General features: G+C 42.6%; 1 protein-coding gene across 1 annotated transcript in view; it reads left to right on the top strand.

Annotated features, from left to right (window-relative positions):
* LOC133348562 (transmembrane protein 132E-like) overlaps window positions 1-24,867 on the top strand; it is a 534,471-nt gene that overhangs the window by 310,675 nt on the left and 198,929 nt on the right. The window contains exon 3 of the mRNA XM_061561445.1: window positions 22,577-22,723. Coding sequence (XP_061417429.1) covers window positions 22,577-22,723 — 147 coding nt within the window. The remainder of the gene's footprint in view (window positions 1-22,576; window positions 22,724-24,867) is intronic.

The following is a 24,867-nucleotide window of genomic DNA, read 5'->3' on the forward strand; positions in this document are numbered from 1 at the left end:
TACGGGGAGCAGTGAAGGATGGAAGCTCATGAATATTTTATGAAATGAAGCGAGATTCTTTTGTTACTGCGAAGCAGGCTTTTGGGCCCCATACCTGTGCCACTCTTGTTTGTGAATCATCGTGCAGCATCACGAAAGATAAAGTAGCGTATTCTTGGTTCTTCACGACAATCATCACCTGATGATGATTGCTTGTGTTGCAGTCGAAACGTCGTGAGAATTTTTATTGTTTTATATTTGTATTATTTTATTATTTCCATTCTACGTGACTTCACCGAAATAACCAAGAATATGAATCCCTGGAGTCACAAAAGCTTTAAATAAAAAAATTAAGTAGCGTGTTAATTTTTTTACGAGCCGTCACAGTAAACTAATTGTACGAATGTAATGCAAATGAAATTAATGGTTTAATTATGTACAACATAGCTATTGCAATAAGTGTAGCATAAATATCACCGGTGTGTAATATCTGCGTGAGGAATCGTACGTTGGTAATAACCAAAAAAGCAAGATACAAATGTATTGAGATTATGTGGCCAATTTTGTTTTGTGTTGTTATGCGAATGAGTAAAATAATTAAAACGTTTTGGCAAGCATTCCTCGAGTTAATTATGATGCTGAAGCAGTACCACTCTTAAACACTGGAGTAGGGGGTGGTAGGCAAAGAGGGGGGGGGTGTTTCTCCCCCCTAAAGTTTGTATTTTACCATTATATATGTTTTGCTTGGTAATCCACTCCTTAAACTAATTGCAAACACGGCCTTACACATCTGTATGTGCTCCTGCTAAGACACAAAGCTATTCCAACCATAAAATGCATTCACAATTATTCAAATTACAACACTTGAATTATCATTGCACTACTACGTTAAACAATAATGTGGTCATAGCACCTGCCAGCAGAGTGAATTGCAGCTCGGATTCATTATCACACAGCAGCTCCCCAAATCCCCATGCTGGCAATGGCCACCTTTTTAACCTTTCGCCCATCCTTATTTTGTCAACTGCCATCTGTGTATACCAAAAGACTTTGAACAACTGACTTTGAACATTAATTTTTAGTTAGTGTTTACATAATCATGGCTGTAATTATCTCTGCAAGTTCAGAAGCAGTCTGCCCTCTTGCAACTGCAGAATACAGAAGTGCTGCATTGGGATACGAAACACAATCCGGCATCATCATACTAAACGTGAATTTAATTTTATCCCCGTGATGCAGGGAATAGCAAGTACAAGGTTTAATGTTTTTTTTTTTATCGTGATATGTACCATGTAATGTTTTTACGTTTCTTGTTATTCTACTTTTGTTGGTAACATCTGGTTTTGGTAAATTGAGGAGCCCCAGGTGGAAGAAGATAACTGACTTGATGCATCTGTTGGCTGTGTTAGACTCTACTAGAACATGGTCCACTGCTACTGTTTTGCAGTTCATGAAAATACGAGTTCATGAACACCAACAATGCAAAGGCATTATACATGCAATGGCAGCTAAATGTATGTTTTGTTTAATATACACCTGTTGAGTATATTTGATTTGAAGCTTTCGTGACTGCAGGAATTACTCTTTTGTTCTCTCGGATAAAGTCACGTAGAAAGGAAATTAATTAAATAATAGAATACAAAGTTTGGCAATCTTTGGAGAATGTAATCAACCAGGCTATGCGTTAACTGTGTGTTAGCCGACTCTCTGTGTTGCATTACATTACATTAAAAAAAATGTGCTGAGTTTGTTTTCTCAAACTGCTTATTTGTTTCTTTAAAATTACCCAGGCTCTCGTAGGTCCATTCACTCTTTCTCTCCCCCCGGCCGCTTCGGGGTGGATTTCCACACAACTCTCTCTAAAATGTACCAGTCTTGCTGGGGTTTTCTCTACCCCGGCCGTCGCTGGATGGTTTTCCATTCAGCTCTCTCATTGACATGCTAATTTCTCTGTTCCAGCAGACCCACCTCTCTCTCTGCCCCCCCCCCTCTCTCTCTATTTAAGGCCTCGACACAGATGCATTGGGTCTTTGTGTGTCTATGTTGTGTGTCTCTCTTTGTGCCTCTGTGTTGTCTCTCTCTGCTTGTGTGTCTGTCTGTGTGTCTCCGTGTCTGTGTTTTGTTCTCTCTCTCAAATTTAGAAGTTCACTAGGTTTGTTTTCTACCTGATGACGACTGCTTGTGTTGCAATCGAAACGGCGTATTCTATTATTTATTTTATTTTCTTTCTACGTGACTTTACCGAAAGTATTGAGTATATTTCAATATATTATTTGCTTTGTGTTTGTCCTAGATAACACTCCAATACGTTGCATATATTCTGGGAATAATTGTGTTATTTTTGCGCGGTTTGTTTTTGTTCATGAGTCTGTAATTTAATTTTTCAAATATTTATTTCTGGCATTTTCTTTGCACTTGTACACGGGGAGAGCGTGTTTGGCGAAACTAAATCATATTTCATTCATTCCATCAAAAAATTTTAATTACATCATAATTAATCACTCCTTTTATGCGAATCTTTCCTTTAAAACACTTAGTTGTCAAAAAATAGAATTGCGCTAAAATATCCACTTCCAATTTCAGATGTATGTTTTATTTTAGAGGATAGAATGACAAAGTTGGCTGACCTAGATATTCTCTTTGCCATCGGCAGGATATGTCCAAGATAGATTTATTGTAAGAAGAATAATGGTTACAATCGCTTCCACCTTATGTAATATAACCAAAATGTTCACACACACACGTGTGTGTGTCGACTTTTAAGTTACGACTATTACTTGTAGAAAAATCGTTGCCGTGCAGTGAAAAAAAATAAGAAACAACTGTCAACTTCATCCTCCTCTCACAACCTTTAACAAGAGCACTAAAGAACAATCTGCATTATTATATATTTAATAACAATAATACATTTCTAAGATAATAGATATTGCGAGGTTCTTGTTTTAATATATTCTCTAGGATTTAAAGAATATTCTAGCAAAGTAATTGCGTTAAAAGGAGCACAAATTGACACATTAGGGCAATTTTGAACGAACCGTGTCAGTCTTCTGTATGCGTTACTCCCACATCTACAGTGTTGGTATCGATTATATATCTTCCCAACTTATTGCGCCATTTCAATTAAATGTTTATTTGTTGCACAGAAAATCCCGATGAGCAAGACACAGAGCTAGTTTCTGGGTAATGAGAGGAGCCCAGTCAGCAGCCAGCCAGAACACTCGAGCCATAGATTATTTATAATGGTCGTTTGATTGTTATATTCATCTTAATTTGTACTTGTTTGTTTTCTTTTATTTTAGATTAATAATTTAGTTTTACATTTTACATTTAGTGTCTCTCAATTTCAGTTAGTTTTTGCTTCAGAATACTCTAATATATTATTCACAAATACATCTGGCCATTGTTTTGTGAGCTGTAAGAGAGTTTGTCTTCCTGAACTTATTTAACCACATTTCAAGTCTGAAGCAGGTCAGGGGACATAGTGTTGTGTCCTATGAACACATTTTATGTAATACCTGTGCGCGTGTGTGTGCACATGTACATGCTGATTTATTACCATAAATGAGCCAATATTTTAACTGGGAAGCTAAGAAAATCATTCAATGCAGTTTATTATTTTATTTTCTAAATTTAATTTTCACCACATCAGTCAAGCAACACCCATAATAAATCAACACACAATCAAGTGATCACGTAGTAAGTAATCAATGCACGCTTCCTTTATATTATGATTGATTCAGGTGGTGGTGTCGGTTATTAAACGTATCGAAGAAGTCAATGCATCCTGTGTTTAAAAGCATTGCAAAAAAAAAAAACGCTTAGTATTCTGCGGTTGTGCCTGAACAATTATTACCACAAGTATTTTATTGAAGAAAAAGAAAACAGGGGGAGGTACAGCCAGGGCCGGATTAAGATTTTGTAGGCCCCTGGGCTACAGGGTACTGTGAGACCCCCAGTAATATTTTCAAAAGGAAAACAAAGTTAAAGAAAACTAAAAATTATTTTTACAAGGCGAACAACAAATACAATTCAGCATTCACAAATGAAATAACTTTTCACTTCATCTCTGGAGGCCCTCCAGCTGGCAGAGGCCCCTGGGCTGCACCCCCTAAAGATCATGCCTGAATCCAGCCCTGGGCACAGCGTATGGTTAGGTGGGGTTGGGTGGGGTGACGCCAGAGGAAAAGCGTAATGGGGTAACATGAACAAGCGAGTTAGGATCCCATACAGGGGGTAAACAATATCAATGGAAGATACATCGTGGAGGGGCGATGCTTTGAGGAGTGTTGTGCGGGAGGCGAATGAGGGTGTGAGGGTGTGGTGTGTGTTCGATTTCTGCTCATGGTGGCGAATATTTTATTCAGTCCTGGGCCTCCCCGAGGTTGACTCAATCTCAAATGTGTACCTGGTGCAGTGTGTAAACATCGCCACTGGAGCGACAAAGGTGGTCGGCAATGGTTCTGGCCACCCATCCCCTCGTGTACCATTCCGGCCTTCATAAGTACTCGCTAACAGAACTTGCCCCAACAGTCTGTTAAGGTTATGCAGGATATCTTTGTCTTTGTATGTTGTGGAGGTTGGGTGCCTAAACATTTTTAGTTCGCATCCCATTCATCATATTCATGACTTTTTTGCTGCAGTGATGTAATAAGAGTTAACACACTGGGCTTACGAGCCAGAGGTCACCGGGTTCGATTCGATGCCTCACGCGGCAGTTGAAACAATGGGCAAGATTTTTTAATCCTCCCCCTGGCTTCTGCCCTCCAAGCAGCATCCATAGGTTCACCACAGTCATTCGAATAGCAGGTCGCCAGCATGGAACAAGAGGCCAAATACCATTTCGAGGGCTGTGCTTGAGCTCCCTCTTCTGCAGGCTACTCTGCCAGCAGTGGCGTGACCAAGTAATTGCATGGTTGCACCTTTATGGAGTACTAATAAATGAATTTTAAAAAAAACCTTGTTCGCATGAGTTGTCATCGTCAGTATTTTCTGTGGGCCTTTATCTTATTTTGTGCTATCAATTTTCAATTGATGAGCCACTGTGTTGAGCTGTCCTTTGTGGCTAGGTCACTTCTGGAAAATTAGTTAATACCTCAGTGGGTTTGCTTGGTAGGATGGGGATGATCTTCTTTCAATTGTATGTGTTTGGGTGATTTGTTTACCTTACTTATACTTTGCACAACTATTATGTTTTTGTACTGTTTGTTGTTGTAACATTCTTACCCCGGTGGTAATGCAACACTCAGGAACTTCACCTCTCCTAAATGCAGATGGATTAACACTCCTCACAGAGAAGGACAAAATACTTCCAAGGTGGGCTGAACACTTCAGCGCAGTCCTCAACCAGCCATCATGCATAAATGAGGAGGCAATTGCGAGACTGCCTCAAGTTGAAATAAACCAGTCCCTTGCTGTTCTACCATCCATTGAGGAAACCAGAAAAGCCATAAGCCTTCTCTCATCAGGCAAAGCTCCAGGGTCCGATGCTATTCCAGCGGAAATCTATAAGGCTGGAGGGCCTCGCTTAGTCGAGAAACTGACCGACCTCTTCCAGTCTCTGTGGAAATTAGAAGCCGTTCCCCAGGAGTTCTAGGATGCCTCTATAATCCATCTCTATAAGAAGAAAGGCAATCGGCAGGCCTGCAACAACCATAGAGGCATCTCCATACTATCAATCGCTGGCAAAATCTTGGCAAGAATCCTTCTGAACCACCTAATTGTCCATCCTAGACCAGGGTTTGCTACCTGAGAGTCAGTGTGGTTTCAGAAAAGACCGCAGAACCACTGACATGGTATTTACTGCCCAGCAGTTACAGGAGAAATGCCAAGAACAAAATGCTGATATTTGTATGGCTTTCGTTGATCTAACAAAAGCATTCGACACAGTCAGCCGGGAGGGCCTATGGAAGATCATGGCCAAGTATGGGTGTCCAGACAAGTTCATTGGCATCATGCACAAACTCCATGATGGCATGATGGCCAGTGTCAGAGACCAGCAAGAACTCTCTGATCCGTTCCCAATCACAAACGGGGTGAAGCAAGGCTGCGTTCTAGCGCCAACGCTCTTCAGCATTGTGTTTTCTGCCATGCTGCAAGACTCATTCCAGAACCACAACACTGTAATTAGCTTCATCTACCATTTTGACGGTGGGCCTATTCAATCTGTGGAGGATGCAAGCCAAAACTAGAGTGGAGGAATTTACTGTTCCATAACTTGTGTTTGCTGATGACTGTGCTCTGGCTGCTGGCTCAAATAAAGATCTACAGGACAGTATGGGCCACTTCTCCTCAGCTTGCAACAACTTCGGCCTAACAATCAGCACAAAGAAGACTGAAGTCCTGTACCAACCTCCTCCTGGGAAACCCTACACTGAGCCCACCATCTTTGTGAATGGGCAAAAGCTTTCAGCCATTGACAAGTTTACTTACCCTGGTAGTACTCTGTCCCGTGCTGTGCACATAGATGATGAAGTTAACATCAGGATTGTCAAGGCCAGTGCAGCCTTTGGACGTCTATGTGACTCGGTATGGGAAAGGACTGGCATCAAACAGGAGACAAAACTGATGGTCTACCAGGCTGTTGTCTTACCAACTCTTCTGTATGGGTGTGTAATAAAGGATTCGACCACTGTGTCTGTCCTCATTGTCCTTTATTCGGGTTCTTTACACTAGTCCCACACGGCTCTCTCTTGGAGACTCCCCGCTTGGCAGCTCGATGCTGCCGTCGCTCCCGTAGCCTCTCACTCCACTCCGATGCAGCTCCGCTGCTGATCTCCTCGTGCAGGCCTCCGGCTGCCCTCACTGCAGCCTCACCCGGCTCCCCGTTCCTCCCTGCTCGGTCACCGCTGGCCGACGGTGCCGAGTCTTACTCTGTGTGTGTGGCGATCTCGCCACCCTCCAACCTCCGCCCTGCGTGGCCTCACTCTATCTCTGTCTCCAACTCTCTCCCTTCTCTTCCGGTTTCTCCCCCTTAAGACTTGATCCCTCTCTCCCACGTGACCTAACTCCTCCCCCCGTGACGTCATATTCGCGAGGCCGTTTACGCCCGCATTACAGGTGCAAAGCCTGGACAGTCTACCAGGGCCATGCCAAGAAATTGAACCAACTCCACCAGAGCTGTCTGAGGAAACTGCTGAGGATCAAGTGGCAGGACAGAATCCCTGACATTGAAGTCATCAGCAAGGCCAATATACCTTGCTTGTGAAGGAACAGCTTAGATGGACTGGCCACGTGACCAGAATGCCCTGCGTGAGACTGCCAAAACAAGTCTCCTTTGGCGAGCTTAAGAATGGCAAGCGAGCGCAAGGTGGCCCCAAAAAGCACTACAAGGGCACCCTGAAAGCTTCCTTGAAGAGCTTTGGAATCGACCTGAAAAGCTGGGCACCCCTAGCACAGGACCGACCTGCCTGGAGAAGAAAAGTACAGGACGGTGCAGTCCTCTGTGAGAGCAGGAGAAGCTCCTGTGCTATCTTGAAGAGACCGCAGCTCAAATCTGCCAAGGAAGGATTGTGGCCTGCACCCCAGAGCTCTACATCCTCCCTGACCTGTCCAGTGTGCCACAGAGAATTCCGGGCTTGGATTGGCCTGTTCAGCCATCTGCACACTCATCAAAACCCAACAAAATAACAAATGTGCCATGGTCATTATCAACTATGATGGACAAACAAGAGAGAGGGTAATGCTCAGACACATTGGGGGGCTCAAAGCAGAAATTATCTTGTTAATGCCCCATTTCAAATGGCTGAAAAAACATAGTGCTAATCTCCCATTAACATTGCTGTTGTGCGCATATGCGGGGACGATACTCTTATGCGGCGTCGGAAGCTCATTTCATGCTAATCTCTCTCCCTAATCCCTCTCTCCCTAATCTCCCCCATTAACACAGCTGACGTGCTTGCGTCCGGGGAGGGAATTCCTTTCCAGCTCAGACCCTGCCTGCTGGCCCTTCGCCACATATATAACCTCTTTTTTAACAGCTCTCTCGCTGGTTCAGCAGTTTCACTGCTGGATTATTTTTTCTGCCTGAGGACGACCGCTTGTGTTGCGATCAAAACGTCGTGATATATAAAACAAATTCTACCTACGTGACTCTACCGAAATAGCCAAAGAGTTTGGATTCCTGCAGTCACGAAAGCTTCAAATCAAGATTAAAAAGATAGTATGCTGATATTCTTTAGCACTTAACGTAGCCAACCACGCTAATCAGAGGTGCGGGAAGTAATTAGATGATGGAGATGTAGACATACATAGATATACAGTGAGATATGAAAGAAGATTGATGCAGGCAAGCTATTTATGATATATCAATTAGCATCCTATGTTAATTAGCTTGTTGTGTTCATGAGGATTTGATGCAATTAATTCGTGGCCCCTTGAGCTGCTTGGAGCCATGAGCCGAATGCTTGGGCCTAGTGCATCCACAGGTCCTGGCTTTTCTGAAAGTTTCTTGTTGGGTACAGTATTTCCATATGTTATACAACACTTAGTAGGCGATATTAAGTCGTTACCATTCACATGAGGTGATGGGGGTGAGCCCTTTGCTAGATCCAGGCTGCGTTTAAATGTCCTACATGGTGACGTGAGAAAAAAAGGGTATCGTAGTAGTAGTGAAATTCATTTACACACACTGCTGCTTGGGAGAAAGGAAATCAGCATATCTCATTAACTCGGTTGGAGAAATAAAGAGCCGTCTGAATGGGCAATGCTCAAATCAGCAGCATAATGTGCAGGTAATAGAATCAAGGAGGAATTCACAGGCGAGTGGCAAGATAAACAGAGGACTGTATCTGCATTTTTATTTAGCTCTAGGCAGAGAATGCACTGCTTGAAATGTCACTAACTCCCACATCCATCATCCATGGACTGTACCTAATCCTTGAGTGAGGAATTGCCGTTCTATAGAACAGAAGGACAGGCGTATTTACAAAAGTTGTACTTCGATGTTGGTCAATGGAGAAGTTGCTTGGCAATATACTCACTCATCTTACTTGTGAGTGCTTATCGCATGTCTTTAGTTTCTCATTCAGGGGAAAATATCTAGGCTACGCTACTTTCCCAATTGTATTGATTAGTATCATTCGCTTCTTCTACTTTTATAAAACTCTTTAAATACTGTATATAACTCATTCGGGGTATGTTGTGGTGTAAATTGTTAAGCACACTGGAATTGAAATACAGAGGTCACAATATCGAGGCACTGGAGTTTAAATAATGAGTATGTTTCTTAAACACTTTATCTCAAATAGATGTATGTAGCACCTTAATCCAATGTGCTTTGCACCAATTATAAAATTGTATATAAGATAGTAGATTAAATAAAGAGTAGGATTATTAAAAGTGGTGGTGTATTAATGGTGACAGGAGGACTGGTGTTAGTGGTTAAGGTGGGTTTGGGGTAGGGTTTGGGGTAGTGATAGGGGTAGTGATAGGAGTAGGGGTGATGATAGGGGATGGGTTAGGGGTAGGGGATATTGTTAGGCATAGTGATAGGGGTAGGGGTGATGATTGGGGTTGGGGTAGGTTAGGGGTTGAGGTAGGGATAGGGGTAGTGATCGGGGTAGTGATAGGAGTAGGGGTGATAATATGGGTTGGGGTAGGTTAGGGTTGGGGTAGGTCAGGGTTGGGGTGGGGTTAGGCGTAGTGAAAGGGGTAGTGATAGGAGTAGGGGTGATTATAGGGGTTGGGGTAGGTTAGGGGTAGTGATATGGTTCGGCATAGTGATAGGGTTAATGATAGGAGTAGGGGTGATGATAGGGGTTTGAGGTAGATTAGGGGTTGAAGTAGGGTTAGGGGTAGTGATAGGGGTAGTGATAGGTGTAGGGGTGATGATAGGGGTTGGCGTAGGTTAGGGGTTGGGGTAGGGTTAGGGGTAGTCATAAGTTTCGTGGTAGTGATAGGGGTAAAGGTGATGATAGGGGTTGGGGAAGGCCTGGTCGTAGCTGGGCAGGGGGCAAGGAGTAGCAGTAGCAGGATGGGAAAGGGAGAAGAGATGGGGGTTGTTTTAAGGAAGGATCGGAAGCAGGTTATGGCAAAGATGATTGTCTTTGCGCATTGGGAGTTTGTTTCAGTGAAGGGGAGCAAGAAGGGAAAATGAACGAAAGCGAGACTGGGGGCAGGGCGAGAGAGGAACAGAGAGGGATGGTAGAGACTGGGAGCGTAGATAATGGGATGGGACAGAGGAGTAAGATACGAGAGAAGCAAGATAGGGTTGGGGAAAGACAATGGGGGATTACCCGAAACTATGTTCAATCCATTGGACATAAATGGGTACACTCCAGTTCGTTGTGTGGTTGGTAAAGTGTGGATACTCCCACCTATTCCAATAAACTTGGCCAGCATCGAAGAATAGGCCAAAATACCATCTGCAAAGCTCCCTCAAATGGAGGCCCTTCCAGCAGCAGTTCCGTGAGCAAGCAGTTTAACGGGCTTTATAGCGAAAATTATATGGTGCCGTTATTATGGATGCAGTGGTATGTGCTATGTGCTTGTAATGAATGTTAGCTGTAGATCCAATGCAGTATTTAGTGATTACGTTAGTTTTGCAAGGAAGTGCTGGGTTGAGCAAGTAGAGAAAGGGCATAGTTTTAAAAGATGATACAATTTAGTAAAACTACACAAGCAAGCACAGTTATGTGCATGCTCGCTTAAATGTAAATGGTTTACTAAGCTTAAGAAATACAGCAATGCAATGGTTTCCGCTTGCCAAACGCATGCATTATAAGGTCGCACTCATTACACACAAAGTGCTTGCCACAAATGAATCGCAAAAACCATCACGCAAACTCTGGTCATTCTAGGCTTTTGGCTGGCCATCGAACTAAGACCTGTCACTGCATCGCTCGTTTTCATATGCGCTTCTGAAGCAATCTGGAACGCTCTTCTTTCCGATATTAAAAAGGCGCTGGAGCTATGGACTTTTAAATCTAGATAGAAAACTTCTTTCTTTAGAAAGTTTTTTTTTGTGTTTTGTTTATTCTCCTTCCCCCGAACCTCCGATTAGCATGGTTGGTTGTGTGTGAATAGGTTCAACTTACACACATACAATAGCATCTGATGAGTTTGCTACCTTTGTTTGTGTAAATATACAATCGACAAATATGTAATAATAATACACAATAGCTGTTATCTATGATGCACTGTCATTTTATCCTTGATCCTAGACCGGTTTTCAAGTTTCCAAAATATCTTCAAAAGTATGTACACATTAGATATCAACCAAGTACCTTAGCCAACTATTCCTCCATATTAAACAATTATATTCCGCACTCAACCTCGTCCTACTCTGCTGTTTTCCTGCTAAATTTCTCCTGAGACCAACTCTGCCTGAGACAACAGCATTTCGGTGGCATAAATTAAATCACAAGAAGCGTTGTGAACGTATTTAAATATTGTGAGGACGCACACATTTTATCAAGCTCGCATTGAATAATCCAAGCGTCAGAGTATGTGTTTAGATGGCAAGCATCCAATGCCACTTCAAGCTAAAATTGTGAAACATTACAGTTATCTCAGAGCTCTGATTATTCTTTTGGTTCAGTCATGTGATTGATTGGTTTTATCGCGTGTCAAAATTGACACGTGACAGCTGTACAGTCGAGTCAAATGTCAAGATGTCTTGCTGCTCAAACAGTGCTCATTTGCACAGGTCTGAACCTGTGGTGGTAACTCTACATGACTACGGTAGGTGCCTGTTTATTTATATCCCCGTGGACGTATGACTGGAACATGAAACTCGCGACGACTCTCTCTTGGTTCCCCCACAGCAGCAGCCCAGAGACCTGTTCCATGCCAACTTTTATCCACTCCTCGACCCGGCCACGCCTCTTTTCCCGAACACTTTCTCACCTCATCTGGGCCTGTCTGTCCCTGTCTCAATTATTATTTACGACCACTTAGGTCACGTGCTACCCTTACGCGACCCTGTCAGTGGCCGTCGCGTCAATTATTATTTACGACCACTTAGGTCACGTGCTACCCTTACGCAACCCTGTCAGTGCCGTCTCGTCAATTATCATTTACTAACACTTACAGTGAGGGAAAAAGTATTTGATCCCCTGCTGATTTTGTACGTTTGCCCACTGACAAAGAAATGATCAGTCTATAATTTTAATGGTAGGTTTATTTGAACAGTGAGAGACAGAATAACAACAGAAAAATCCAGAAAAACGCATGTCAAAAATGTTATAAATTGATTTCTATTTTAATGAGGGAAATAAGTATTTGACCCCCTCTCAATCAGAAAGATTTCTGGCTCCCAGGTGTCTTTTATACAGATAATGAGCTGAGATTAGGAGCACACTCTTAAAGGGAGTGCTCCTAATCTCAGCTTGTTACCTGAATAAAAGACACCTGTTCACATAAGCAATAAATCAATCAGATTCCAAACTCTCCACCATGGCCAAGACCAAAGAGCTCTCCAAGGATGTCAGGGACAAGATTGTAGACCTGCACAAGGCTGGAATGGGCTACAAGACCATCGCCAAGCAGCTTGGTGAGAAGGTGACAACAGTTGGTGTGATTATTCGCAAATGGAAGAAACACAAAATAACTGTCAATCTCCCTCGGCCTGGGGCTGCATGCAAGATCTCACCTCGTGGAGTTGCAATGATCATGAGCACGGTGAAGAATCAGCCCAGAACTACACGGGAGGATCTTGTCAATGATCTCAAGGCAGCTGGGACCATAGTCACCAAGAAAACAGTTGGTAACACACTATGCCGTGAAGGACTGAAATCCTGCAGCGCCCGCAAGGTCCCCTTGCTCAAGAAAGCACATATACATGCCCATCTGAAGTTTGCCAATGAACATCTGAATGATTCAGAGGACAACTGGGTGAAAGTGTTGTTTGGAGAAGGAAGAATGCTGCCTATGACTCCAAGAACACCATCCCCACCATCACACATGGAGGTGGAAACATTATGCTTTGGGGGTGTTTTTATGCTAAGGGGACAGGACAACTTCACCGCATCAAAGGGACGATGGACGGGTCATGTACCGTCAAATCTTGGGTGAGAACCTCCTTCCCTCAGCTAGGGCATTGAAAATGGGTCGTTGATGGGTATTCTAGCATGACAATGACCCAAAACACACGGACAAGGCAACAAAGGAGTGGCTCAAGAAGAAGCACATTAAGGTCCTGGAGTGGCCTAGCCAGTCTCCAGACCTTAATCCCATAGAAAATCTGTGGAGGGAGCTGAAGGTTCGAGTTGCCAAACGTCAGCCTCGAAACCTTAATGACTTGGAGAAGATCTGCAAAGAGGAGTGGAACAAAATCCCTCTTGAGATGTGTGCAAACCTGGTGGCCAACTACAAGAAACGTCTGACTTCTGTGATTGCCAACAAGGGTTTTGCCACCAAGTACTAAGTCATGTTTTTGCAGAGGGGTCAAATACTTATTTCCCTCATTAAAATGCAAATAAATTTATACAAATTTTGACATGCGTTTTTCTGGATTTTGTTGTTGTTATTCTGTCTCTCACTGTTCAAATAAACCTACAATTAAAAGTATATACTGATAATTTCTTTGTCAGTGGGCAAACGTACAAAATCAGCAGGGGATCAAATACTTTTTTCCCTTACTGTAGGTCACGTGCTATCCTTACGCACCCCTTTCAGTGCCCGTCGCGTCAATTAGTAACCACAGCCACGAGGAGCCGTACTGTCCTTACACAGGTAACCATGCCTTCCACCCACCCTCTTTGCTAAAGTGATGATGTCGTTATGCTCTGAAGTTGTTAATTAAAGGCTATCAATCAGTCATGATGACAGACTATTAAGCTGTGCCAGAAATATGATAGATTCATCATCATCAACAAGCACTATTGTCTATCTACTGCTGAATGGAGATCTGGTTATGCCTTTGCCATCCTTAATGGTCCTGCGAATCCATAATCCATCTCACTCCTGGAAATGAAATGCACTCATCACTCCATCTGCAGTGGTCGTCAGCGTATGATTAGGTGCTGTAATACACCACATAATGTGTAGCGCCTAATGCAAAACACCAACACCACTTCTAGGAACCTACCACAACGTACAACATTGCCCCATGCTGTCAGATGAGAATGTTATCATTGGTGTAACGTTTTGATACTTTTAAATTTCAAAGCTGAATAGATTGATTAAACTGAACACATTGAAACCATGTGTCTTCATAGACAGCAATCTAAAATTTAAATAAGGACAATTTAACACGGCGTTTAATTTGACAAAACGGGACTGTGCAAATAATAGGATCTAAATTTAAACCTAACAGTCACCAAAAATTAAGAAACACTTGAGCTATGCTTTGAATGTCTTATACCATGCATGCTGTTTGAGTTTTTGTCTGTTTATTCTGGATGAAACGTAATTATTACATACTTGCTGGAAGTACCCGGCATTGCCCAGGTGAAAAAGACACACACACAATGACTTGCACACACACAGACATCGACCCACACACACAAACACATTGACTTACACACACACACACATGGACTCAAACACACACATCGACTCACACACACATCGATTTACACACACATCGACTTCAACACACACATACATAGACTCACACACACATCGAACTACACACACACACATATGGACTTACACACACATGCATATCGACTCACACACGCACATAGAGCCACACACACACACATAAAGCCACACACACACACATCGACTTACACACAGACATATCGAATTACACGCACACAACAACTCACACACAAACACATGGACTTACACACACATCGACTTACACACACGCACATGGACTTACACACATACATCGACCCACACACACATACACATTGACTTACCTACACACATATCCACTTACAAACACACATCGACTTACACACATAGACATCGACTTACACACACATCAACTAACACACACACACATTAACTTACACATCGACTTACACGCACACTCAATATTTGTTTTATTCTTACTAACACACACACATCGACTTACACACACACACATTGTGTGTAAGTCGATGTATGTGTGTGAGTCACAGACACATCAACTTACACACACACATCGACCCACACATACGCACATCGACTTACACATACACACACATCGACTCACACACACACATCAACTCACACACACATGGACTTACACACACACATGGACCCACACACACACATGGACTTACGCACACACATCGACTCACACACACATCGACTTACACACACACATCGACTAACACACACACACATCGACTCGCACACACACATCGACTCACACACACGGCTTGACAGTCAGGATCAAGTTCCGCTCTGAGTCGTCTCTCCAAAGCTCACGGCTCACCACCAGAGTGGGGGGCATAGACTCCACAAACGATCGGCGAGTGTTTGACATCATGGTGGACGCAGCCTGCAGCACGCACACCGGCCAGTCCTTCTTCATCATGCCCAAGATGGCAGTTCTGCTGTGTATCCTACTGCTGTCCCTCCCGGCCATATCTAATGCCAAACTCAACTCTACCACCGGCGAAGCTTGTTATTTCTCGTCCATACTTGATGCTCCATTTGCCACTACACCTGCTAGTGAAATAGCTTATTCTACACTCCATCATCACTGTCCCATTACTTCATCATCCTTTCACAGAAAATACCTGTGCAAACTATTCATTCTACTTTTCTTGTTTCTGGGAGGTATTGAGCTTCACCCTGGTCCAAATGTAAAGAACTCATATCATTCTGTAGATTTTTCTTGCAGAAAAGGTGTTGGTGTTCTACAGGTCAACATCAGAGGGATTGTGACTAAATTAAGTCAACTTAAATTAGAAGTGGCAAACCTGTACCCGGACATTTTTTGCCTTACAGAAACATTTCTCACTCCGGCCGTCAATGACTTGCAGATTACGATTGACAACAACAACCTTTTTCGGCTTGACCGAGGGTCTTAAGGAGGTGGAATCGCCATCTATGTTCGTAGTACTATTTTATGTTCACCAGCTCATTCCTTGTTTAAAAAAAATGCTGCTTTGAAGGTCTGGCTCTCAGAATCACTCTCCCTAAAAATCAACAGATATTGGTAGTATGCTGAGACTGCCTAGTGGTAAGGATTTTGAAGCTGGGACTGCACTGAGGGAGCTTCTTGGGGGCCTCCCTAAAGGTGAAATAGTTTTAGTGGGTGATCTGAATTGGAATGTGTTAAATCCGCCGGCCGTGGCCACACATTTTGCAAATCAATTTAACATATTTCAATTATTAAATGTCCCCACAACTCCCAACCTAATAAATCTGGGACAGTCATCTCTGCGTGACGTCCTGTTGACTAACGCCCCTCACAATTTCCCACTTACTGGTGTTCTGGGTAATAACCTTAGTGATCACTCCTTCATATTTGGGTTGAGATCGTCAGCCAGACCCAAAGCCCCCCCTAAATTGGTTGATAAGCACTCCATGAGACACTTCAGCATACAGGCATTTACTAATGATGTGCTTCACTTTGATATTGACAAGGTCTGCGATATCCCCGACCTGACTACGGCTTGGGAGACCTTCAGGTACACGTTTCTCCAACTTCTTGACAAACATGCTACGTTGGTTAGATTTAAAATTAAACACAACCGCCCACCATGGTTTGATCCTTTGATTACTAAGCTCATGAAAACTAGGGACAAGGCCTGGGCATGTGCTCAGAAAAGTAATTTGTCAATGACTGGCTAGAGTATAGGATTTTAAGGAATAGATGTATCAAAAAAAATTCGGCATGCAAAAAATGCATATTTTTCCTCCACTCTCCGGGAATCACATGACAATGCCAGGATCTTCTGGAAAACAGTAAAATGTATCGAAAAGGCATCTAAAACAGATAATTTTCCCTTTGTGCTTAACCGAAATGGGGACTATTTTTCAGAGCCCCAAAAAATAGTCAACAATTTTTACCTTAAATTTTCTGAAGCTGGTGACCTTTTTGATAATGTAATAGGAGTCATCCCTGCTCATGCAATTTACTACACCCCTGTCCAAACATTAAACAAATTTAGTTTCAAGCCTATCCACGAAAGTAATGTTCTGAAACAACTGTCCTACCTCAAAGGGTCCTCCTCTACTGGAGCGGATAGTATTCTCGTCTTTCCTCTGATAACTGTTGGTCACCTAATATACAAACCTATAGCCCATATTTTCAACCTGCCCATCAAAGAAGCATCAGTAACTCCAGAACGGAAACATTCCTATGTTCGTCCACTTCACAAAGGGGGCCCTAAAGATGATTCAAATAACTACCGACCTATCTCAATTTTGTCCCTGTTGATGCAAAATTTTGAAAAATTATTGAACTACCAAATTAGCAGTTTCCTGTCCGACGACAATCTTTTACATCGAAACCAATCTGCGTTCTGAAAAAATACAGCACCACATCTGCTCAATTAGACTCTCTAAATCACATGTATAGTAGCATTGATAAGCAGTACTGTGCCAGCTTTTTCCTGACTTGTCCAAAGCCTTTCATACAGTCGACCACAACACCCTGCTTAGTAAACAAAGTTGCCTCTGTTTCTCCAAACACGCAGTGGAATGGTTAAAAAATACCTCTATTCTCGCATCCAAACTGTATTCATAGATGGTTGGAGGTCAAACAGTGTTAAGATAACAAAAGGGGTTGCACAGGGTTCCATCCTTGGCCGCCTCTTGTTCTCTCTTTATGTCAATGACTTGGGCACTGACCTGGATTATTCGAGGGTAAATCTGTTTGCAAATGACACGATACTGATTACTGCTGGCCGCTCTCCGGATGACGTGATTACTAAGCTCCAGGGTGATTTCAACAAACTACAACATCAGCGTGTTGCTCTTGAACTAATTCTAGATTTGAAGCTTTCGTGACTGCAAGGATTCATATTCTTGGGTTTTTCGGTAAAGTCACGTAGGTAAAAAATTAAAATTAATAAAAGTAAAATAAAAATTCAATAAAAATCCTCAATAGTATAGTGGTTAATATCCCTGCCTGTCACGCGGGAGACCGGGGTTTATTTCCCCGTCGGGGAGAGCTACTCTTTTAAACTAGTCCCGAATACCTCCAAAACCAAGATGCTATGCTTCTCACCAGGACTAAAGCAGGAAGTTATTTTTCCGTAATTACATTCCTTAAATAATTATAAAATAGAGAAAGTGAAGATCTATAAGTATCTTGGGTCATTTTTGATTCAAAACTGAATTTTCAAGATCACATTGATTCAATTGGTAAAAAGACAAAATAAAAAATAGGTTTTCTGTATCGACACAAGCATTGCTTCCCCCCTATGTTCCGTCTGGAATTTCCTCTACTTGATTACTGTGACATCGTATATAAATCAGCCCCCAGTACTGTACTGAAGAAGCTTGACTCAATTTATCATTCGGCCTTAAGATTTGCATTGAACTGCCTATATAGGATCCACCACTGTGATCTCTCTGTTGGGTCAAACTTAACATCTCTTAATGATCGACGGCTTGTGCATCAGATCTTATTTATTCACGATGTACCTACAAAAACATCAGCAGACTGCCTGCTGGATCTCCTCACTGTTTAGAAGAACAAATGTGACCTAAGGTCCTCGCTCATTTACCAGCTTCACATTCCTTATTGCCGTACAAATACTAGAGGAAGGGCCTTTGCTGTTGATGCCCCCAGGATCTGGATTGCTATTGCCAATAAACTGCAACTTGGATCACTACCTGTGAGATCTGCACTCAAAACTGCTCTTGAGGAGCGGTACACCCTCCGCTGCCACTGCTATGCAGAGTGGCCTGAAACCAAATGCATCGCTCTTTTGATGACCGCTCCAAAGTATGATCTTGAGTTTTGATTATAGTGTGCTGATCTTTAAAGGTGTATTGAAAATTTTTGATACTCCTGCAGATACTCCTGCTGTTATAAGGTGACTCATGCTGCCAACTATGGCTGCAAAGTTGGTCGTACATGTTATGTATATCGTTTATTGTTAAATTTGAATCACAGTTCCTATGATCACTGTAACATTGTTTTTATATCTTTATTTTGGTGATTTCGAAAACGTATGGTTTAGCCATGTTTGTTTGTTGAAGTACAGAGTTAGCCTGATAACTTTTATCTAAATTGTCTAATGGTTGTTATTGTTTGACTTACATCCCACTGGGATTTTTGCACACAGCGTTGATATACGGTGTTTTTTCTGGAAGACTTTGATGTTTTTTCCTGGATTTTTCTGTTGCGCGTAGTCACTTTAAGATGTTCTTTGTTCATGTTTTTTTTGTTGCGGTTGCACCCGAGTCAAGAGCCGCAATGCTCACAGGGCTAGACCTAATAAATGAACTGAACTGGCTGTAGTACTAGCTATACTAACTCTATAGCAGTATTTACTGGCTGTAGTAGTAGCTATACTAACTCTATAGCAGTTTGTACTGGCTGTAGTCGTAGATATACTAACTCTATAATAGTGTAGTGGGCCCAACTGAGTCGCAGACGTACTTCTTAGAGGCAACACATTTATTACACCAACACGAATACACAAATGGGTAGCTGCCCCTTTACCAGATAACAGCTTAGGGTGGTGGACCACCCGGCTAACTACACTAACACACTGGGAGTTAGCTACAGTGGACCGGACGCCAGCTCGGGTTCCGGACCACGTGTTGGAGACTCTTCTTGGACATAGAACGTAGATCTTCAGATGACGGGAGCAACGCCGACCCCGGTCCCTTCAGGGACCCGGCTTATATGCTCCCGAATCGGGGCCGGCTCTGCCCTTGACCCCGCCCACCTTTGAGAGAGCTCTGGCTCTCGACTCTTCTTGAGACAACTTTCCCCCGGACACGTGACCACCCTTGAGCCCCCACCTGGGGGCCCCCTGTAGACTTTACCAGTCACGTGCCTTCGGGGTCAACCAGAGTGCCATGGCCCAGGATAACCCTGTCCCTGGGCTGACACTCTCCCACTCCCTCCGTTAGGAGACAGCACTGCACTCCATGCGTGGTGCCACTCACCAAGCCCTCACTAGGGCTGGTTGTCCACCCACCTACAGGTGTCCACGATGACGGTTCATCGCACGCCGTGCCCCTCTAGGGCCGGCACAATACAGTGACATCCCCGATGTCACTTCAATAGGCATCTTTGGTTCTTTCGATAAAGTCACGTAGATTGAAAAATAATAATAAAATAAAAATAATAATAAACAAATAACCACTAATGTAGACTGTAGCCTTGTTTTTAATCGGAGTGAGTGTACTGGCAGTCTATAATGTAGACTGTAGCCTGGTTATTAAGTTTGGTGAGTGTACTGGCAGTCTATAATGTAGGAGGCTAAGTCACTCTCCATTACTTGTGTGTGTATACACATTTTATTTTTCAATTTAATCTGAATTCAAAACCCACATCTCCATTACCCTTCACGCACTTCGGTACTCATGGCCAACGCTCGCCCCTGACTCTGAATTGCCAGCCCCACGCTCGCCCCTGACTCTGAATTGCCAGCCCCACGCTCGCCCCTAACACTGTCACTTGAACGTTCAAGATTTGCCAACTAGGCGGCATCAGTATGACTTAAAGTCCTGGCTAGATGCATGCAGCAATGTGTGAACATTTATGCTGTGCCATTCTGAGTGTTGAGTGTGTAACATTATCACACAAAAATAACACACACTAAAAGCATACAAACATCAAAAACATGCATGGTAAATAAATCGTTCTCACAGTCGATTCATTCACACCTTGCAACGGATGCAGCACTCCCACGGCACTACTTTTCCACGTGGAGATGAGAATCATAGCAGCGTCAAACCAAGTATGGCCAAAACATCACCCCCATGTTCTGAAAAACAGACCTCATTAGGTAAACTTTGTAGATCCGAAACACGCGTTCAATAAAGCCGTGTTGGGCAAAGTTTTCCTGTACTTTGCCATTAAATCATATTTTTATACATAATATGAATAAATATTAACTGCAACCCTTAGGGTAGATTTTTTTTAAACCCTTCAGCTGGATTGAGGTCAAGGATGTGACACCTAAACAAAGCATTGTGCAAATTTGCTCTGCCAAGAAACCACTCTTTGTGTAATCTTGGAAAATAACCAAATATGTTCCCTTTTATTAACTGTGGCAGAATTACGTGAGTCCAGAGCTCAACCCTTGTCTCACAAGAGCACTCAAGGGTCCTGTGCTAAATGTCGCAGCAGTTTTGTGCATCTTAAGCGTACTCCATCAGATCAATACTCCAGACACCATTTTATTTCCATGTTGCACAAGCATTTTTTAAACAAATTGAGTGCTCTATGATGTAACTTTTAAATTGTTTCAAAAGTTTCGAAAAGCTATGCTTGGAAATGAATAGCTTGATTGCAAATAACCCATCGTCATTTAGATGGTAGCTGCCATTATTGTACATTTAGCCACATAATGGCATGTCCTTATCGTTTTTAATGGAATTAAATTATTCAGCGTGTATGTGCATGTATCTGTGCGTGTATTTGCGTGACTGGACAAAATAACCACAATGTCCTTGCTGGTTACCAGTCAGTAATAATGTAGTGTGCTGTGGGCAATGCCATTCGAGGAAGGCCTATATTAATCAGCTGTTCCCCTCGTGGCATGCACGCAGCCACCACAGCGGCCAATGGGGGCCTTGGACGGGTGTGAGGGGGCTACTAACCCCTCACACCTTCAAAATGGCCACCCCCAACCCCACCCAGGGTTAATCCAGAAACAGCTGGAAACCACTGCAGATGGTCCACGTGGAATGTTTTAACGCTCACTACAGAGGAGAGGCTGCCATTCCTCCTATGCTCCTATGTTAGCGGCTTGACCGGTACCGCCTCAACCTCTGTAGAATACAGGAGGTCCATTGGGCTGGTTTTGGCTACAGTTACTCTGAGGAATGTACGGTTCTCCACTAAGGGCAGGACACTGCCAACCAACAGAGAGTGGCTCCAATCTGAGCAAAAGAATAAAAGGAGTGTGGGAGCGTGGTGGTGAGGTTTGGGAAGCTGTGAATTCCAGAGCTCTTCCAGCAGGTGAGGTTATTTTGTCTGCCACCACAATACCAATCATTTTTTTGTTGGCTGGATAGAGGGGGATAGATGGGAATTGCATAGGTTAGAGAAGGAATGGGCTGATGTAGTACGTGAGGGTGTGAAATTGAATTGACTTGCCGATAACTGATACCAGCGGTGTCAACATCGATTTCTGTGGAGGAGGCTCCTGGACAGTTGGAGTCAGTTGCCCTCCAACAACAATGGAGAGCAGAGAAGTAACGCTCACACACCTAGCAGAACGCCGAGCAGCTAAAACTCATGGAAGTGGCACAGTGGGGAAAACAGGTGGTGCATGTTAGTCATCTCAGTCAGTCAACCCATAACACCTGGATCTGTCCCGTGATCTCCTTGTCAGTGAGCCTTTGATGTTTCACGTGGCCTCAAAGTGCACATAGCCTTGGACGTCATCACCACTTAGTGGCAAATGGTGACTATTGTTGTTACATACAATCATGAGTCAAGGTGGACCTTCCTTGATGTAAGATCTGTGGTGATATCACCGCATATTCTTGGCAAATTACAGATGTTGTTATGCTTGCCATCTGTGTGCGTCTTTGTGATTCTATAAGCGTAACGCTTTAAATATTTTCGTCGCAGGGTAAAATGCAAGAGAGGCATATCGTTCATTGGTGTCCTGCCCAGCGAAACGAATGTTTTTGACATTAACACTGAAATCAACAATGGAGAGAAGTTTTCGACTGCCACACTGCAGATCACCCTGAAAAGTGGAGCTACACGAGACGGGTGAGTGTTTCCAATCGGAATTAATCAACCACGTGAATGAATGTAAACCGTATGGACAACTCTGTACTGTATTTTGGCTTAAAGAAATGCAGTTTATTAATATCCCATTTATCAAGCAGGTTCTTGCATGATTTATGCTTTTGGGTGGTTATGAGTTCATTACCATAAATGACAATGAAATGAAGAACACTATCTCTTCTAATATTAACAATTATTGTATCCCTTTCATCCCACTAATATTATTGCAATTCTTATCCATTATTCATATCGTACGCGGGACATTAACACATTTATAATGATGTTTCGTGTTAAGATGCGTGCCCTTTATTCGAGTAAATTATTGTAACTGAAGGAAACTACAAAAATGAATTGTAGTGTTCTCTTCTTGATGATTATTTTTTTAATCAAAAACAATGACTCGGGCATTAGTAAAGTGGTTACTTTTTCCGTGCACAATTTGCCGCTATGCTTTCCAATTCATTTGAAACTTCCCTTTATTAATTTCGCAATCTTAAATGTTTCCTCAATACCACACCGGTTGAGTGCTTTACATTATCTGCCTTTAAGAAACTTCTATAATTGACTTAAGTGAACATTTTGTACAATTATATACACACACACATTTGCTTGCTTGGGACAACATTTTACCATTTAGTGCTGTAGATGAAGCACTTGACACACAATCCCAAGGAGGAATGTTCATATCCTATTCATAAAATTACATTTTTTTTAATAGGGAAAGCCAATGGTGGTTACGCTCCGAAGAAACTCACCTTACTCTTGTGGTTGTGGAATTTCCACCTACAAAAACTAGCACCACCCCAAAGTTCGTTTGAGCACACAGAACCATTTGATTTGGCTTTTTGACTCGCTTTAAGCAAGCTGAATATTGCTGTTATTCAAATTATACCTGTTCCCATTGCTATTTTATACAGTAATTGGGCACATAAAAGCACCCAGTAATCTGAATAATTGTATATTTTCTCTAAACATTACTGCAGTGTTTATTTTTAACCAACGAGTAAAGAATGGTAACATTGAAACCATAAATACAGTTGACTGAATTATTAATAAATATCCCACTTAATGTGTTTGCCATGAATTATATGACAAGTCAAAAGAGCTCGGTTTGCACATTTGTTTAATCAGAGTGGAGTCAATCCCTGGTTAAATCCTTTTTTGTTGCTAAGCGAGCGAAACATTGTCATGCCAATTGAGTCTGCATCTCCAGCAGGATATTCATCGGGTTTTTTTTAGATCACAGAAGTATTTATTTAACATAATAAGGAATTTATTTCACGATCAAATAATATTGGGGCAAATTTTGTCAGAGTTTAAAGAGAAATCCTCTAATTTCTGGTTGATGCATGCAGCTGCCATCTATTAAAGAAAATGCATTTCTATGACAACATCAAAACAATATATTATCTGGAGGGATTGAAAACAACCTCAGAGTCACAGATACATTAAACCCTGAATTATATGCCTGCTTAGAGAACTATTCCATGCAATTCTCATGTCAATTGATACAATTTTACATATGTATGGGTACAGTAACCAGCGAGCGCGAACAAATTACGTTGTGCGTGCATGCAGAGCGTCCGTTGATTGTTTTGTTTTCGCTTGCAGTTTCTCGCTAGTTAGGATACCTCACAAAATGGACAATTGGTTAAAATATTGATGTTCATTAGTCATACGTTTATTTCTCAGAACCTTGCCAGGTCAGGCAAAGGGGCACTCGGTTGAAATCAAATTCAACATGGGGGCACAATAGCCCAAAAAGTTTGAGAACCACTGCTGTAATGGTTAGCACACTGTCACTCCGGTTCAATCTACTGGTACAGCAGTTGAAACAATGGTTGAGTTTTGTTTGTAATTTCCCCGCGTTTATCTACCCAGCAGAGTACATAGGGGGTAGACGACACTTGGACGATCGTCAGGCCACGTGTGTTGGGGATAAAGTGTGGGTACTCCAGCCTCAACTCGTCAGCCTGGAGAAGTAAGCGAGAATGCCTTGTAGATATGGTCTCTAGAGCTCCCTTTATTAGATATATACCAGCAGTGGGCTTGAAAAAGTGAATTCAATGCTGTACCTTTACCTTTGCTTTCCTTCACTACAATTACTGTAGTAGTGTAGTCGTGAA

Source organism: Lethenteron reissneri, chromosome 27 (assembly GCF_015708825.2).
Source record: "Lethenteron reissneri isolate LAM-NWPU_2019-01 chromosome 27, ASM1570882v1, whole genome shotgun sequence".
In the NCBI taxonomy this organism is placed as follows: Eukaryota; Metazoa; Chordata; class Hyperoartia; order Petromyzontiformes; family Petromyzontidae; genus Lethenteron; species Lethenteron reissneri.